General features: G+C 42.6%; 1 protein-coding gene across 4 annotated transcripts; it reads left to right on the forward strand.

Moving 5' to 3' along the window:
* Positions 1-28: 28 nt before the first annotated feature.
* Positions 29-7,197, forward strand: tmem263 (transmembrane protein 263). 4 transcript variants are annotated; one of them, XM_020481014.2, is made up of 3 exons: positions 29-794; positions 3,939-4,006; positions 4,625-7,197. In XM_020481014.2, the coding sequence occupies exons 1-3, from the start codon at positions 769-771 to the stop codon at positions 4,921-4,923; spliced, it is 393 nt and encodes a 130-aa protein (XP_020336603.1). In that variant the 5' UTR covers positions 29-768; the 3' UTR covers positions 4,924-7,197. The 4 variants fall into 4 exon arrangements, with proteins under 4 accessions (XP_020336603.1, XP_020336604.1, XP_031678802.1 ...); XM_020481015.2 differs by lacking the exon at positions 29-794 and adding an exon at positions 1,569-1,844; XM_031822942.1 differs by lacking the exon at positions 29-794 and adding an exon at positions 1,609-1,844 and having other exon boundaries at positions 3,851-4,006.
* Positions 7,198-18,813: the final 11,616 nt, after the last annotated feature.

The raw sequence follows: 18,813 nt of genomic DNA on the forward strand, positions 1-18,813 counted from the left end.
ATTACACAGGTGCTGGGGACAAAAGACCACTCTACAATGTGCAGTTTTGTCACACAAACAATGCCACAGATGTCTCAAGTGTTGAGAGTGCGTACAATTGACATACTGACTGCAGGAATGTTCAACACAGCTGTTGCCAGACAACTGATTGTTCATTTCTCTACCATAAACTGCCTCCAATGTAATTTTAGCGAATTTGGCAGAACATCCAAACAGCTTCACAACCGCAGACCACATTTAACCACCGCAGCCCAGGGGCCGGATTCACCTAACTTTATTTACGAAAAAACGCAAGAAGTTTCGAAAAAAAATAGGAAGTTCATAAGATAGTTCGTAAATGCAATTCCTCAATGTTCTTAGGAATTCGTAGTTCTCTTAGGCATTGACATTAGTGACGTGCTTGAAACCAATACAAAAAAGCCTATGTGACAGGGATGATCGGCTTTGGTTATTTCATAATTTTTCACACATTATAGCCATCAGACTAGCTATATCAAAATCAAAAATGGATAACCACGAAAAGAGATTGGGTGAAATAGCAGCCAGGAAAAGGTTGCTGTTGGAGAATTGATAACTGCGGCGTCACTGAAGAGACCAAAAAGAAAGGATGGGCGAGTGGCGGAGTCTGTCTCTGCCGTCGGGGGTATGGCAAGGGACAGTGACGCCGTAAAAAAATAAGTGGTCCGACATCAAGTAGGCTGCTAAGAAGGGTGCTGAGAGACCATTCATGTGGACCAGCTGGAGGAGAAGGTGTTGTCCATCATAAAGATGGTGGTAGAGGGACCGCACGACCGGTAAGTTAGTTAGCTAACGTGTAAAGACATTAAAGCCAAAATAACTAATGACATTAACATTCGCCAAGTTCTTATTTGCAAATTGAGATAGCACTAGCTATTTAACACTTCTAGAATATTGTAATATATTCTAACGACCCTGGGTCTATAAATGCGGCAATCGAACCTTCCGCACGAGCATTCCTTTGCAGCACAGTCGTTAGCGCGCCGGACCTCGGGCTAGAAGGTCGAGGGTTCGAGACCTGCTCACCGCTGTTTCATTACACTATTGCTAGTTACTAGCTAGCTAGATAATGCGTGTTTAATTTGTATTGTTGCTGTATTTAAATATCCGGTAGCCAACATGTCTGTGGCGCAAGAAAAGTATCCATTCATCTCAAGACAAGGGTTTAGCTATTCTAAAGTTAACTACATTTCCAATAAGTAACCCTGACGCATTATTTTCAAGAATCCCATTTCTTCTTAACTTCTTTTTAGGAAGAAACTTAGGAAAAACATTTCCAATAACTTCATTGAGGAATAGCAACTTTGCTTAATAACTTCTAAAGTTAAGGAAAAATGGCAGTTAAGAAGAAATGTATTCTTTTAAGAAGGTTTCGTGAATCCATCCCCAGGACCTCCACATCCGGCTTCTTTACCTGCGGGATCATCTGAGGGGTGCTGAGGAGTATTTTTTTGTTTCTAATAGAGCCCTTTTTTTTTTGTGGAAAAAACTCCTTCTGATTGGCTGGGCCAGGCTCCCCAGTGGGTGGGCGTATGGCTGCTCCCCTGTCCAGTCATGTGAAATCCATAGATTAGGGCATAATGAATTTTAAATTGACTAATTTCCTTCTATGAACTGTAACTCATTAACATTTTAGAAAATGTTGCGTTTGTGGTGTTGTTCAGTATACATGCAGGTATTGTGACTTTTCTGGCTGGGGGTGGAAGCAAAGCTTGTAGTTTACTGGCTAATGCCTGGCTACTGTAGCTAACGTTACTCTAAAAAAAAGTTGCTGATGGGAGCTGGGTAGCTGCGGTGTCAGAGATAACAGACACACAAACAGCAAGGTACGTTGTAGCTATATTATTTAGCTAAAACAATTATATCGATTTATGTAAACTCCAACTATTTTGTGTTATCGCACAATTCAAATAGAAAGGCATTCTACACTACATTAAGTCATCAACTAACAAATTAACGTTAGTTAGCTACTAGTGTTCTAATGATCTAGTAACTAGCTAACGTTAGCTAGCCATGCAGCTTCAGTCAAGATGAGTGATTTAGCTAGCTAAAAGTTGGTTGTTGTTTTTCGCTCTTGCACTCATAAAGAAAAGTGTTTCACGTAGCAAGTGGAGTTTAAAATCGAAGTGAGCATATTTTGCTAAAACATGTAGCTAATTTAGCTAACAGTCTATGCTAGTGGGTGCTATCCTAGCTACACAGCTAGTTGCCAAACGTCAACTCAGTTGGACTGGTAGCCTGTTGCCACGTCGTCACTCGGTAAACGTTAGATAACTCGAACAACTTTAAATTGAACAACTTTTGTATGTTTTTCATGGGCACAGCCATTTTAACTACTTAGCTAACGTGAGTACTACAAGTTTGATATTTAGCTAATATAACTAAATTAACTCCAGCTCCACACCTTCAACTTCAAGAGCCATATCAATTGATTTTCCACAAATTGGGTCTACTGAATCTAGATTAATGACCGCATGGCTATCTAACGTTATATGCCTACTGGGTGGCCATATAAACTGTTTTCGATTGTCGCTTACTGAATACAATTGACAAACCCTTTTATTGTGAAATGAATATACTTTAGCCAGCATGTCCATTTCTAATTTCCATTCTAGTACTTTGTCTAAGGATAGTCTAATGAAAGCTTTTACACAATGATGTATCTGTGCGTGTGCAATGCGGGGACATGGAGAGCAAAGTTTGCTTATAGACTAAGGTAGACTAGCATAGTTTACTGTAGTGTTAACCAGAAGATTTAACCCACTTGCTTACAGCTAAGCAAGCACTATGGTAGTAGAGCCTTCCTGTGTAGATTAAAAGTGTTTGTAAATTAAATGAAATTTTATGGGTCACATACACACATTTACCAGATGTTATTGCGGGTGTAGTGAAGTGCTTCTCAAATTTAACCTGGAGTGCCAGAGAGGCGTTATTAATTCAGGGCGTTGTCAGACTGTTTGTCAATTCTGGCCTATCTGAGCGCTCTAACCTCACATCAATCAAGCACCCAAGCTAACATTGGCTAGCTATTTCCTGACTCAAATTAGAGAACACCTCACTCTGACCATTTTACTCGCCTTATTGGAGCTGGTTAGGCTGTTTTCATGTTATCCAGAGTTTTGATGACTAACTGCTGTTTGCAACAATTTATTTGCGCTTTATTTGCCGACGTTTACTGACACCAGCCATATTCAATGGGTGTTGAGGGTTCGTAAATTCGTCAGTTATTCTGCACTCTGGTACACTCAGATGAAAGTGCTCTGAAATTGGAGTAGCCAGGGTGAATTTACGAAAGCACCCCAAGACAACGTGGAGCCGGCACGAGATATGGCTCGGAAAGCGTACCTTAATCCACGGATGAGAAATGCGTTGTACTCTGAATTGGCCCATTATCCCAACTGTTACACAGAGAAGATTGCTAATTTCTGGGGGAAAAAACTATTTAGTCCTCATGCTAGGTAGCAGAAGCTGCAGCAGCAATTTTGGAATGGCATTGTCAGCCAATGGCTACTGCTAGCTAGCATGAAGATGAAAAAGGCAGTTTACTTAACTAGCAGTTGTTCAGTATTCTCAGTGTAAAAGTTGGGATAATGGGACAGTTCTGAGTACACCCCATTTCCCATCACTAGATTGAGGTACATTTTCCAAGCCATGTCTCACACCTGCTATCAATTTATTTAAATGTTCTTTAATTTTTTTTATCTTGTTGAGTTGAACATAGCTGAGACAGCCAGGGGGAAAACATGATGGTTAGGCCTATGTGCAATCATTCTCCATCTTGTTTTTCAAGAACTAGCCACTAACTGCCAGAGGATTTTTTTTCCCTCTACAGTCCTTCAGAGACTGGAGCTTCATTTGGGTATTCTGAAGAGATAATATTGAGGAATTGGTTGACTTTACCTGTTTTCCCTCCTGCCTAGAGGGAAGATGAGTCAACGTGAGCAGCAGGATAAAGTCCCAGCATACCTCAAAGATGAGCCTCCAGCAGGTCAGTTCAGTCTCCTTAGTGGCCACTCACATGCTGCTGAACATTAAATGGACATTGATTAAAAAAAAATATTCACTGACACTCAGTAATGTAAAGGGGATACTTAGTCAGTTGCGCAACTGATTGCATTCAACCAAAATGTGTCTTCCACATTTACCCTAACCCCTCTGAATCAGAGAGGTGCGGGGGCTACCTTAATCGACGTCCACATCATCAGCGTCGGATTTTTAATTTCCTCACAAATTAGAAGTGTCTGAAGTGTTTGTATTTGTGTACCACTAGGTGGCATTACCGTTCCATTTTCTACACTGTTAGTGGTTCTACAGTTTCTGTCTAGCCCATACACTGATTATTTTGTCATTCAAAGCAATGCGGGCTATTGAGGGCCGTCATTACTATTTTTAGTTTTGCCTTTATACTGGGGCTACTACTCTATAATGTGGTCATAATGGCCAATTCTAAGCAGAAGTCATGGTTTGACACAAACTTTCATGTAGTAGCCTATTCATCATTCTGTGCTGTATGGAACAGAGAACATTTACCATAAGTTGGGAAGTTACTTGGTGTTCCTCTGCTTAACTTCTCTCAACACTAAAACCCTATTATATCTCTCATCAGACAGCAACAAGGATCACCCAGCGCCCCAGCCAGGCATGTTCTCCAGAGTGACCGGCGGCCTCTTCAGTGTCACTAAAGGTGCCGTGGGAGCCACTGTGGGTGGGGTTGCCTGGATAGGAGGGAAGAGCTTCGACTTGACCAAGACCGCTGTGACCTCTGTGGCCGCTGTACCCGGCATCGGGGTGGGACTGGTGAAAGGAGGGGTGTGTGCTGTAGCAGGAGGCGTTTCTGCAGTAGGCTCAGCAGTAGCCAGTAAAGTTCCTATTGGAGGGGGCAAGAAAAAGGACAAGTCTGATTGAGGAGTGGCAGAAGACGGTGCATTTTGGGTATCGTGCATGTCGTGTCTGATCCGCCTACACTCTGGAGGGCTACGGAGCAATCCAACAATGTCGTGTGTATTCACTTTTCATGGAGGGCTCGACACTCTGATTCGCGAGTGTCTATGGACCACTCCCATATTATATGGCCTGGCCACTGAGGGTGAGATTAAATAAGGGGTTTTCTGTTCAGCAGTGCAGGGGCCACCCCACCCATCTTTGTCTGTAATATAAACCAGTGCCTCAAACTGAAATATGAAATGACTGACGGAATGTTGTATTTACTGTAGATAGAAGCCAACCAAGAAAACATTAAGCCTATTTTATTGCGTAATATTTGTTCCATCTCTCGGCCACCGTTGAAGAAACATGCCGTGAACATATACCATGTTTAGGCGCTATTCATGTTCATTGCTGTGTTTGTTGAAAACTTGAACGTCACCTGGCAGTCAGACAATCCGTGATCAATGACTATCCCGGCACCTCTGACAGAAAATAAAGAGGATCTCATGGGGGGGTTGGTACTGGGCCTGCACAGGGGGTTTACCACCGTGATCCCTGGGCTGTGGCGGGGTTCAGATTGAAGAAGCCAGCACGGGTTGTTCCAACAACCGAGGCAGCGCCTTGTTGCAAAAAGCGTCGGTAATGGCGGGGAGTTGATGGCTCCACTCCATCTCTCTGATTGATTCTGTTTCTGAGATTACTGACTGCTTCTGGGGCCCAGCAGCCTAGCTTTGGTGCCCTCTCCCACAACAACACTCATCACTCTCCCTCTGCTCCCTGAGAATTACTGTGGCACTCTGGGATTTTAATGCTGCCTGCCAGGGCTATGGGGGACTAAACACTCTGCTCAGGAAGTCAATGTTCCTGGCTATATGTTTATGCTTGTGGAAATTGTTTTCATTTTTCCCTTCTGCTGTTAAGTATATGATTTGAATCTCAAACTCCCCGTTCCTGATGTGATGGGGATTTTTTTCATCCACCAGGGAAATTCTCTAAAGGGGACATGTTCCATTAAAATGTTTCTTCTGAGAGTTCTCTCTGGTGCGAGTAATGTACTCATGTTTTTCAATGACAGTAGTTTTAGGATGCGTTTACCCTTTAAAGGTATGGAATTCATGTTTTCACTGATGATGCGCTGAATCACAGTGCTCTGTCACTGCCCTTTCTGTTGCTTTCTTTTGTTCTTTCACTATTGTACACAGTGTTTGTGGACTACAATCTGGTAGGATCAAGGTGCCTTATTCCAACACGATAGCCTGAACTACAGTAACATATTCCTTTTTGATCCTACCAGATTGTAGTCCACATACACTGCGTGTACAATACATTAAGGACACCTGCCCTTTCCTTGACATAGCCTGACCAGGTGAAAGCTATGATCCCTTATTGATGTCACCTGTTAAATCCACTTCAATCAATGTAGAGGAAGGGGAGGAGACAGGTTAAAGAAGTATTTTTTTTTTTTTTAAGCCTTGAGACAATTGAGACTTGGATAGTGTATGTGTGCCACTCAGAGGGTGAATGGGCAAGACCTATTTTAAGTGCATTTGAACAGGGTATGGTAGTAGGTGCAATGTGTACCGGTTTGTCAAGAAATGCAAAGGACATCCAGCCAACTTGACACACCTGTGGGAAGCATTAGAGTCAACATGGGCCTGCATCCCTGTAGAGCACTTTCGACACCTTGTAGTGTCCATGCCCCTACGAGGTTGTTTTTAGGGCAAAGGGGGGTGCGCAACTCAATATTAGGAAGGTGTCCTTAATGTTTTGTCTACACAGTGTATTGTACTACTGGCAAAAAAAATAACTAGGCTATTTTAGCATTATACATTTTTGAATACATTTAAGGCGTTGCCTAATGTTATAGCTATTAGAAATACAATGTATTCATATTTTTAATATAGTGCTCGATCAAAGGATTTCACTATTAATCAGTGGATTCTTTAAAAGTGGAGTGCACTGTGCCACAACATTGGTGTGTAGGCTACACCTTTAACATCACATGGATATTTATTTTGTTCAGGATTTGTCTCCATCATAAATCGCCTTTCCAGTTTTCACCTCAATATTTCATGAACCTTTCATTCATTCCACGCGTTGACTGTTGGATACAAGAGTTAAGGCTGAGGGATTTCAGACTGATCCTTCTACAATTTAAGGGATTTCCTCTTGCGTTTCCTGTCAATGTGCTGAAGGTGGAATTGAACTTGTATTTCAATATCATTTTATAATAAATCAGCCTTTTTCATCAGATCTATTGGTTTGCTCGTTTGTCATTACAATTTTGACGACATGAATAAGAACTAAGCTACTCAATTGTGGTTCCTATTTGGCTAGTCGGCACTGCAGAGATTAATTTTAGTAGCCTCCTCTAGCTCCTACCCCTCCATTCACTACTCTAAAATGTGTGTGTTTAGCCAATACAGCAGTGGGCCCACCTAGCCTGCAAATAAGATCATGCCTAAATTGGAAGTAGTGCCAACTTTCCTTGATACAGCTATCCAATCCTTTCAAGCAGGCTACAAATTACAGGGAGGGGGGAGTGCTCAACTTCCTTGAATGAGACATTAGCTCTCCTACATGCAACAAAAGTAACGCTTTGGGTGGGGTTCTACATAACGCTAATTGAACCATTCTTTGTTTAAAATGCAGTGGTACATGTGTTTTTATAGTGGTAAATATGAAAAATAATGGTTTAAACAATTTTACTATGTGGCTGCACAAAGTCTCGCTGTCTACGAATGGTACTGTAGAATTCTATAGCAGCACTGTCCACTCAGTAGTGCTGAATTTAAGCCTCAGCTGAGCTTTTAAACGCATAGATTTTCCTTTTTACTTCATCTTTACAATTTGTTGGCCTTGCATCTTGATAAAAAATGGCCTAATATTCCAATACATTAGATTTATCCCATTGATTTATCATTGTTCGCTTTTGTCAATCAGCTGTTTAGAGTGCTCATTGTTTTTCAGGTGTATTGCTGTTCTCCGTTGCGTCCGTGGCCAGAAGTAGTTTTGTTTTTCTTCTCTTCTCCTGGATCAGCTGATGGTCAACCATCACTAGCCTACAGCTAGTCACCAATGCCCATCCAATCGATCCAAGTATACATTAATAACAGTAAGCATATAGTTCACTCTTGGTTAGAATTTGTTTTTGCAATGGCATAGGCCAACATTATTTTGCATTTGTGTGCCCATGAGAACAGTTTTCACAGCGATGTAGTAATTTTTGACGTGTGTGTGTATATACAGTATACCTCACAGTAATAAGACCAAGCAATTAGTGTATTAAAATGTTTATCTGATTCCAAATGATAAATAGCAATATGCAGGAGATTATAGTTGCATTACAGTAATAGGCAATGATGAAATATCTGATAATGTAATTCCAAATACAAGTGTATTTAATTACTTTGTTAAATGTATGGATTCACATAAGGCATAAAGCTTAAGTTACAAGGCAATACTAACATTAACAGAGCATTATTCTTTATTTAACTAGGTAAGCCAGTTAAGAACAAATTCTTATTTACAATGGCGGCCAAACCCAGACAACGCTGGGCCAATTGTGCACCGCCCTATGGGAGTCCAAATCACAGCCAGATGTGATACAGCCTGGATTCGAACCAGGGACTGTAGTGACGCCTCTTGCACTGAGATGCAGTGCCTTACACCGCTGCGACACTCAGAGAGAGAGTGAGAGAGATATCATAGCCTGAAAGGCTATGCCCCAGATGTCCATGTGGTGGAGAGAGAATCTCACCACAGGAGTTGAGGAACAATAGAGAGAAAAAGAACAATGCATCTAAGACACTTTTATAAGCATCTTTGTTGACCAATAGTATTACTGTAAAGTTAACCTCCAATCAGATATCAGACCTATTTGATGCAATCACAACAGAACCTCTGAGAAGCAGAGATGTGACAATGTGGTTTGGCAAGATAATTAAGCATTCCGAAGACAACACAAAGGAATACTTGCATACAGTTGATAAGAATAGTCCTTTTGGGGGCTGTGTTGACCTCTACAGCGAGACATAATGAATACATAGGCATAGTTACACTTACAGTGCACTTCCAGAGATATCCATGATTCCTACAGGGTTTAAGTTCAATGTTCAAATTCAATTGTTAAACGCTTTATAATGACATGGCGCTGTCATACATGTTATTAATGTAAGTAAAGGTAGTGTTTTATGTCACATGATCTGTGAAGACTCCCAAGTATTTAACTCATGAATCATGGACAACTCATGAACTAGGGTGTAAGCGTGTCTTGATTAAACTCATGTAGGCCTATTATATTCAATGTAGCCTACCTGTTTGTTTGTTTTACCACCACATCACTGCCTATTGGAAGTTCATGGTAATACCACATTGTAGCTTAGCCTAGTAAATTGACTGTGTGTGTTAGGCTGACCATCCCGTTTTACCCACGACAGTTTCAGACCCATTTCACGTGTCCCGGCTTTTCATGCTGCAAATAAAAAGGTACATTTGTCAGACATGATGTCAATTAATCTAGGCCTAATCAATGGCAATCACTGAAACAGGCACACTGTTTGGTGTTTTGTAAACAGATGTCTATTTCCATTCATCAAATGGCACGAGTATAAATGCAGTGCACTGTTTGGATGCTGGAATTGTTTTGGAGTGGATTAACACAGGTAGCCTACTTTTTAAAGTAATTTGTATGACAATCAGATGAAAACATGACTGTTTGTGTTTATGCCACATTAAAAGGATATTCATTTTTACCGTTACATGACATTTCTTATTAGGCCAATAAAAGGTTTTTGTGCAAGTGCATGCACCCAATAGAGACCTCCCCCCCCCCCCCCCCCCCCCCCCCAAATGCCAGGGTGTAATTCACTCTGGTCTACGCTTTCAGGTCTACACAAATGCCTAGGGGGTTGGGGCAAGGGTCGATTGGAATAGTTTAAGTTTTATGCTAATTTCTGTGTTTACAACACTGGTTGCACTTACAAAAAAAGATTGCCGTTTTGAAACTGCATTAAAAGTGCAGTAACTGCATTTGACTATGGTATTTTGGATGCAGTATTTGCAGCATACTGCAGCTATACTGCACTCTGAATGCAATCTTTTTCGTAAGAGTGAAATGAGAAACAGTACTGATTGATACATTTTTATCAAATCTAAATGTGTTTTCCGCATCACAATAGGCGAACCACCCTCTACCATATCTATCACTTACTTTGTATCTGGTGAGATTCTAGTCTTCTCTGATCTGTAAACACCTAATGAGTATAGGCTAAGTGAATCAGCGTTGTTTGAACGTAATTTTTCAACTTATTGTGATGTGGAATCTATGTGGAAAACACATTTGGATTTGCAAAGATATATCAATCAGTACTGTTTATCTCATTTCCACCAGTGTTGTAAACATTGGAATGAGTGTAAAACTTCAATTTAAATACAATGACTTAACCTGACTAACAGGTTGTTTCATCAAATGAGATGAAAACGGTACTGGGCCCAGTTTCCCAAAAGGATCTTTGTAGGAGCATCGTTAAATCTCTGAGCTGTTTCCCAAAACCATATTTATTAAGGTTGCACTTGAAAATGCTCGTAATCTAACGCCTGCCTCAGACCACTCGTAGAACAGCTAAGTGCGTCGTTGGATGCTCTTTTGCCCTCCCGTGGGCCTCTCTGTGACTGGCTATAACTTCAAAACAAAGTAGACTACAAATACACTTTGCAATTGATGCAAAAGGGTGACGTATAAAAATGGGTAACACTTCATTTTAAGGGGTCCTTATTACTGTGTAATTACATTGTAAAGTATTGGAGTTAATTGTAATGACTCATATTTACACTGTAATAACATGTAACTGGTGTTAATTGCAGTCTGTAATTACAGAGGTGTAACAACAAATGCTTGTTACCATGCTTGTTTCAAATGGGAAAGTCTCCACTGAACTGACCAATTTAGTGTTTAGTTTCTTCTCAGCTACATCCGATTTAAGTACTAACTGTCACAAAAGGTTGGTAATCTCTTGTGGACAGATCCTCTGGGTGTCCAAGATTAGAAAGGTTGAAGGCTCAATAGGCATTCTTCAAAATCTTCACTCAATGTTGTTGCTAGCACTTACCTCCCCAAAAAGCGTACCATCTGGCTTAACTTGGTTGAGTTTACAAAAACATATCAGATATAGGTCAACCTCACTGACTGGGGTCTACCATACCGGTATCATCAAATTTGATTTGTCACATGCGCCGAATACAATAGGTGTAAACCTGACAGTGAAATGCTTACCTTCAAGCCCTAAACCAACAATGCAGTTAAGAAAAATAACTAGAAAATAAGAAATAAAAGTAACAAATAATTAAACAGTAAAATAACAATAGTGAGGCTATATACAGGGAGTACCGGTACAGAGTCAATGTGAGGGGGCTCCGGTTAGTCGAGGTAATATGTACCCCGACAACGATGAGACGGCCTATAGGGAGGTCAGAGAACTGGCAGTGTAGTGCCAGGACAACAACCTCTCCCTCAATGTGAGCAAGACAAAGGAGCTGATCGTGGACTACAGGAAAAGGCGGGCCGAACAGGCCCCCATTAACATCGACGGGGCTGTAGTGGAGCAGGTTGAGAGTCTCAAGTTCCTTGGTGTACATGGTCTACACATCACCAACAAACTAACATGGTCCAAACATACCAAGACAGTCGTGAAGAGGGCACAACAAAACCTTTTTCCCCCTCAGGAGACTCAAAAGATTTGGTATGGGCCCCCAGATCCTCAAAAGGTTCTACAGCTGCACCATTGAGAGCATCCTGACCGGTTTCATCCAGGCCTGGTATGGCAACTGCTCGGCATCTGACCGTAAGGCGCTACAGAGGGTAGTGCATACGGCCCAGTACATCACTGTGGCCAAGCTTCCTGCCATCCAGGACCTATATAATGGGTGGTGTCAGGAAAGCCCATAAAATTGTCAGAGACTCCAGTCACCCAAGTTATAGACTGTTTTCTCTGCAACCGCATCTTGTACACTGCTGCTACTCGCTGTTTGTTTATCTATGCATAGTCACTTCGTCCCCACCTACATGTACAGATCACCTAAACTTGCCTGTACCCCTGCACACTGACTCGGTTCTGGTGCCCCCTGTATATAGCCTCGTTATTCTTATTGTGTTACTTTTTATTATTACTTTTAAATTTAGCCTACTTCGTAAATATAAAATTTTTCTTGAACTACATACACTGTTGGTTAAGGGCTTGTGAGTAAGCATTTCACAGTAAAGTCTACACTTGTATTAAGCGCATGTCGCAAATAAAGTTTGATTTGATGTAGGTAGAGTTATTAAAGTGACTATGCATAGATAATAACAGAGTAGTAGCAGTGTAAAAGGTGGGGAGGAAATGCAAATAGTCCGGGTAGCCATTTGATTAGATGTTCAGGAGTCTCATGGCTTGGGGGTAGAAGCTGTTTAGAAGCCTCTTGGACCTAGACTTGGCGCTCCGGTACTGGTTGCTGTGTGGTAGCAGAGAGGACGGTCTATGACTAGGGTAGCTGGAGTCTTTGACAATTTTTAGGACCTTCCTCTGACACTGCCTGGTATTATCACGTTTAAGGTAAGACCCAACCCTCCCAGTCAACCAGGTACTGGAATCCCCTGCCCCAAGGTCGAACCTTCTGGAAAAAGGAGAAAAAGAGCTGTAAGACAGGTCAAGCCAGTGCATCTGGATACCGGTCAGTGCTGCAGAAGCGAAGTGGCCCGGGCCTTACTGAACACCTCCCGGAGGTCCTGGTACACCGCAGGGGCTGTTGGAAAGGTCCGGGGCAATTTCCAAGCCCCCTGGAAGACGTCCCAGGGCAGGCAGAGCTAACTTCAGGCAACGAGTGTGGCAGGACGGGCTCCAGCCCAAAATGGCACCAGTAGCCCAGTCAATAGAGGGATTGTGTCGCTGGAGCCAAGAAAATCTCTTTTCACTTTCTCCACTGCAGGCCCGTCGATGTGGATGGGGTCGTGCTCACTCTTTCGTCTCCTGAAGTCCACGATCAGCTCCTTCCTTTTGGAGTTTATGTCCGTGAACACTCCAGCCAGCTGGTCTGCGCATGCTCTGAGGATGTGGCTAAGGATGCTGTCTGGGCCGGCAGCCTAGCGAGTGTTAACACGCTTAAATGTTTTAGGTTGGCCACAGAGAATGTGAGCCCACAGTTCTCGGGAGCGGCATTGTTATCTTCAAAAGGGGACAAGGTGTTTAGCTTGTCCGATGGCAAGACGTTGGTGTCCTTAATTAATGTGACGGCTTTTCCCTTTGTAATGATTGTCTGGAGTCCTTGCCACATATGGCTCATGTCTGAGCCATTGAAATGCGACTCCAATCCCCAGTAGAAGCAATCCTTCATAGGAATCAATGGTATTCTACAGTATTTCAGTTAAATGTTGCAAGTACAAAATGACATGTATTTGTTGTAGTGGGGACAGTAACATTAGTAATTTCCCAAAATGGTACATAAAAACAATTTATTGTATGTATTTTTTTATTTTATTATTTTGTTTAGCTCACATAATATAATTGTAAAGTATTTATTAAGGTGACTGTACAAAACTAGATTTAACTTTGGATTGGAGATGTTTGATATGGGTCTGGAAGGAGAGTTTACAGTCTAACCAGACACCTAAGTATTTGTAGTTGTCCACGTATTCTAAGTCAGAGCCGTCCAGAGTAGTGATGTTGGACAGGCGGGTAGGTGCAGGTAGCGATCGGTTGAAGAGCATGCATTTAGTTTTACTTGTATTTAAGAGCAATTGGAGGCCACGGAAGGAGAGTTGTATGGCATTGAAGCTTGCCTGGAGGGTTGTTAACACAGTGTCCAAAGAAGGGCCGGAAGTATACAGAATGGTGTCGTCTGCGTAGAGGTGGATCAGGGACTCACCAGCAGCAAGAGCGACCTCATTGATGTATACAGAGAAGAGAGTCGGTCCAAGAATTGAACCCTGTGGCACCCCCATAGAGACTGCCAGAGGTCCGGACAGCAGACCCTCCGATTTGACACACTGAACTCTATCAGAGAAGTAGTTGGTGAACCAGGCGAGGCAATCATTTGAGAAACCAAGGCTGTCGAGTCTGCCGATGAGGATATGGTGATTGACAGAGTCGAAAGCCTTGGCCAGATCAATGAATACGGCTGCACAGTAATGTTTCTTATCGATGGCGGTTAAGATATCGTTTAGGACCTTGAGCGTGGCTGAGGTGCACCCATGACCAGCTCTGAAACCAGATTGCATAGCAGAGAAGGTATGGTGAGATTCGAAATGGTCGGTAATCTGTTTGTTGACTTGGCTTTCGAAGACCTTAGAAAGGCACGGTAGGATAGATATAGGTCTGTAGCAGTTTGGGTCAAGAGTGTCCCCCCCTTTGAAGAGGGGGATGACCGCAGCTGCTTTCCAATCTTTGGGAATCTCAGACGACACGAAAGAGAGGTTGAACAGGCTAGTAATAGGGGTGGCAACAATTTCGGCAGATAATTTTAGAAAGAAAGGGTCCAGATTGTCTAGCCCGGCTGATTTGTAGGGGTCCAGATTTTGCAGCTCTTTCAGAACATCAGCTGAATGGATTTGGGAGAAGGAGAAATGGGGAAGGCTTGGGCGAGTTGCTGTTGGGGGTGCAGTGCTGTTGTCCGGGGTAGGAGTAGCCAGGTGGAAAGCATGGCCAGCCGTAGAAAAATGCTTATTGAAATTCTCAATTATGGTGGATTTATCAGTGGTGACAGTGTTTCCTATCTTCAGTGCAGTGGGCAGCTGGGAGGAGGTGTTCTTATTCTCCATGGACTTTACAGTGTCCCAGAACTTTGAGTTAGTGTTGCAGGAAGCAAATTTCTGCTTGAAAAAGCTAGCCTTGGCTTTTCTAACTGCCTGTGTATAATGATTTCTAGCTTCCCTGAACAGCTGCATATCACGGGGGCTGTTCGATGCTAATGCAGAACGCCATAGGATGTTTTTGTGTTGGTTAAGGGCAGTCAGGTCTGGGGAGAACCAAGGGCTATATCTGTTCCTGGTTCTAAATTTCTTGAGTGGGGCATGTTTATTTAAGATGGTTAGGAAGGCATTTAAAAAAAATATCCAGGCATCCTCTACTGACGGGATGAGATCAATATCCTTCCAGGATACCCCGGCCAGGTCGATTAGAAAGGCCTGCTCGCAGAAGTGTTTCAGGGAGCGTTTTACAGTGATGAGTGGAGGTCGTTTGACCGCTGACCCATTACGGATGCAGGCAATGAGGCAGTGATCGCTGAGATCTTGGTTGAAGACAGCAGAGGTGTATTTAGAGGGGAAGTTGGTTAGGATGATATCTATGAGGGTGCCCGTGTTTAAGGTTTTGGGGAGGTACCTGGTAGGTTCATTGATTATTTGTGTGAGATTGAGGGCATCAAGTTTAGATTGTAGGATGGCTGGGGTGTTAAGCATGTTCCAGTTTAGGTCGCCTAGCAGCACGAACTCTGAAGATAGATGGGGGGCAATCAGTTCACATATGGTGTCCAGAGCACAGCTGGGGGCAGAGGGTGGTCTATAGCAGGCGGCAACGGTGAGAGACTTGTTTTTAGAGAGGTGGATTTTTAAAAGTAGAAGTTCAAATTGTTTGGGTACAGACCTGGATAGTAGGACAGAACTCTGCAGGCTATCTTTGCAGTAGATTGCAACACCGCCCCCTTTGGCAGTTCTATCTTGTCTGAAAATGTTGTAGTTTGGAATTAAAATGTCTGAGTTTTTGGTGGTCTTCCTAAGCCAGGATTCAGACACAGCTAGAACATCCGGGTTGGCAGAGTGTGCTAAAGCAGTGAATAGAACAAACTTAGGGAGGAGGCTTCTAATGTTAACATGCATGAAACCAAGGCTATTACGGTTACAGAAGTCGTCAAAAGAGAGCGCCTGGGGAATAGGAGTGGAGCTAGGCACTGCAGGGCCTGGATTCACCTCTACATCGCCAGAGGAACATAGGAGGAGTAGAATAAGGGTACGGCTAAAAGCTATGAGAATTGGTCGTCTAGAACGTCTGGAACATAGAGTAAAAGGAGGTTTCTGGGGGCGATAAAATAGCATCAAGGTATAATGTACAGACAAATGTATGGTAGGATGTGAATACAGTGGAGGTAAACCTAGGTATTGAGTGATGAAGAGAGAGATATTGTCTCTAGAAACATCGTTGAAACCAGGAGATGTCATTGCATGTGTGGGTGGTGGAACTAATAGGTTGGATAAGGTATAGTGAGCAGGACTAGAGGCTCTACAGTGAAATAAGCCAATAAACACTAACCAGAACAGAAATGGACAAGACATATTGACATTAAGGATAGGCATGCTTAGTCGAGTGATCAAAAGGGTCCGGTGAGTGGAGAGGTTGGTTGGTGATTTAGACAGCTAGCCAGGGCATCGGTAGCAAGCTAGCATAGGATGGAGGTCTGTTGTTAGCCACCCCTTACGTTCCGTCAGTAGATTAGTGGGGTTCCGTGTGGTAGAGGGGGTTAATCCAAATCACACAACAACAACAAAAATAAAAACAATAGATATAGTTATAGAGGCCCAAGAAGAAAACATAATAATAATAATAAAAAATAATAAAAAAATTGTCCGATTGTCTATTCAGATAGCAGCCGGTAAGACAGCTAACGGTTAGCAGGCCGCAGATGGGCGTTCAGGTAACGTCGCGACGGAGGAGCCAGCCGAATAACTCCTTCGGGTAGATAACGTCGGCAGTCCAGTTGTGAAGGCCCGGTGGGGCTCCGCGAAGGCAGTAAAACGGGTCCGGATAGGTGACTGCAGCCCAGGTGTGATTGATGGAACTCAGGAGTGATTGACGGAGCTTGCTAGCTCCGGAATAATTGATGTTTGCTCCGGAATCGACGAAGGCCGATAGTCACACGGAGAGCAGCTAGCTAGCTGTGAGATCCGGGTATGAATGTCCAGAGAGCAGTCGAAATCCAGGGACATGGAGAGAAAAATTGGTCCGGTATGTTCCGTTCCGAGCCGCGCTGCGCCGTACAGAACTGGCGATAGATTTTCGAGCTAAAGGATAGCTGATGACCACAAACCGTGGTTAGCTGAATATTAACGATTTGCCAGTAAAGGAGCTAACTAGCTTCTGAACTAGCTTCTGGATTAGCTTCTGGCTAGTTTCAGGCTAGCTTCTTGGAGTTTCTGGCTAGCTTCTTGGAGGATTACAGATCTGAGGTAAATAATACTTTTTTATAAATATACATTGGTGAGGCGGGTTGCAGGAGAGTGTTTTGAAGATGAGTTGATGGAAAATAAAAATAAAATGTGAAAAAGTTGTAAATATATATATATATACAGGACACGACAAGACGAGGACAAAAGACGTCTGAACTGCTATGCCACCTTGGTTTGACTTTTGTAAACTCTATCTAAACCTTATACAATTGGCTGTCCCCACTCTCCAGGCTGCAATCCACTCCCAGTTAGACAGGGTCTGTTCAGGCCTCTGTCAGCTCCACAATGCCCTGGGGGACATAAAGGACATCCAGAACTCTCTGGCAGAAGTCAGCAATGACTGGAGGCAAGGCATCAACACCATTGAACTTGCAGTATGTAAAATATGCTGGGATGCAACACAGTCAGCTAACCTCAGCCATGGAGAACTTGGAAGAATATATTTTCAGGTATGTTCTGCTGCACCCATTACATGCCACTTGGTTGGGAACTATTATTGTTGGCTTGCATTGCATTTGATGTGAGACTGTACTGCTACATTGTATTAGTGTATTGTCCCTCAACTGGGTCCTCAATTAATACTTACAAAAGTATGTCTGTACTGCTCTTGGTGACTCATGTATTAGGGCCCTGTGTTTTGGTTGACAGTTTCGCTAAGCAGCTACCCTCAAACAACTTGTTTGAAGGTGAAATCACAGTAGGAGAAAACCTACGATTTTAGTTACAGCAGCACACTGACATTATAAAAGGCAAGGGGTTGAATGGGCCAACATGAAGGGTGACTACCTCATGAAGCTGGTTGAGAGAATGCCAAGAGTGTGCAAAGCTGTCAAGGCAAAGGGTGACTACTTTGAAGAATCTCAACTATCAAATATATTTTGATTTGTTTAACACTTTTTTTGTTTACTTCATGATTCCATATGTGTTATTTCATAGTTTTGATATCTTCACTATTATTATACAATGTATAAAATAGTCAAAATAAAGAAAAACCCATGAATGAGTAGGTGTGTCCAAACTGGTACTGTAACTCCAAATAAAACATTTGAACCCATTATGCTTTTGTTGTCATGTAAGTCTTTGTATTGTTTGTACCAAATGAGCCACATGTGTAGAACTGTCTGTCTTTGCATACATAGTCCAGATTTGAGGTCGACCGATTAATCAAAATGGCCGATTAATTAGGGCCGATTTCAAGTTTTCATAACAATCTGAAATCGGTATTTTTGGGCGCCGATTTCCGATTAATTTTTTTATAGCTTTTATTTAACTAGGCAGGTAAGTTAAGAACACATTCTTATTTTCAATGACTGCCTAGGAACTGTGGGTTAACTGCCTTGTTCAGGGGCAGAACGACAGATTTTCACCTTGTCAGCTCAGGGGTTCCAATCTTGCAACCATACAGTTAACTAGTCCAATGCTCTAACCATTGCACTCCACGAGTAGCCTGCCTGTTACGCGAATGCAGTAGAAGCCAAGGTAAATTGCTAGCTAGCATTAAACTTATCTTATAAAAAACAATCATAATCACTAGTTATAACTACTAATCCAGTTTAGCAGGCAATAATAACCAGGTGAAATTGTGTCATTTCTCTTGCGTTCATTGCACGCAGAGTCAGGGTACATGCAACAGTTTGGGCTGCCTGGCTCATTGCGAACTAATTTGCCAGAATTTT

Source organism: Oncorhynchus kisutch, linkage group LG4 (genome assembly GCF_002021735.2).
Source record: "Oncorhynchus kisutch isolate 150728-3 linkage group LG4, Okis_V2, whole genome shotgun sequence".
Lineage (NCBI taxonomy): Eukaryota > Metazoa > Chordata > Actinopteri > Salmoniformes > Salmonidae > Oncorhynchus > Oncorhynchus kisutch.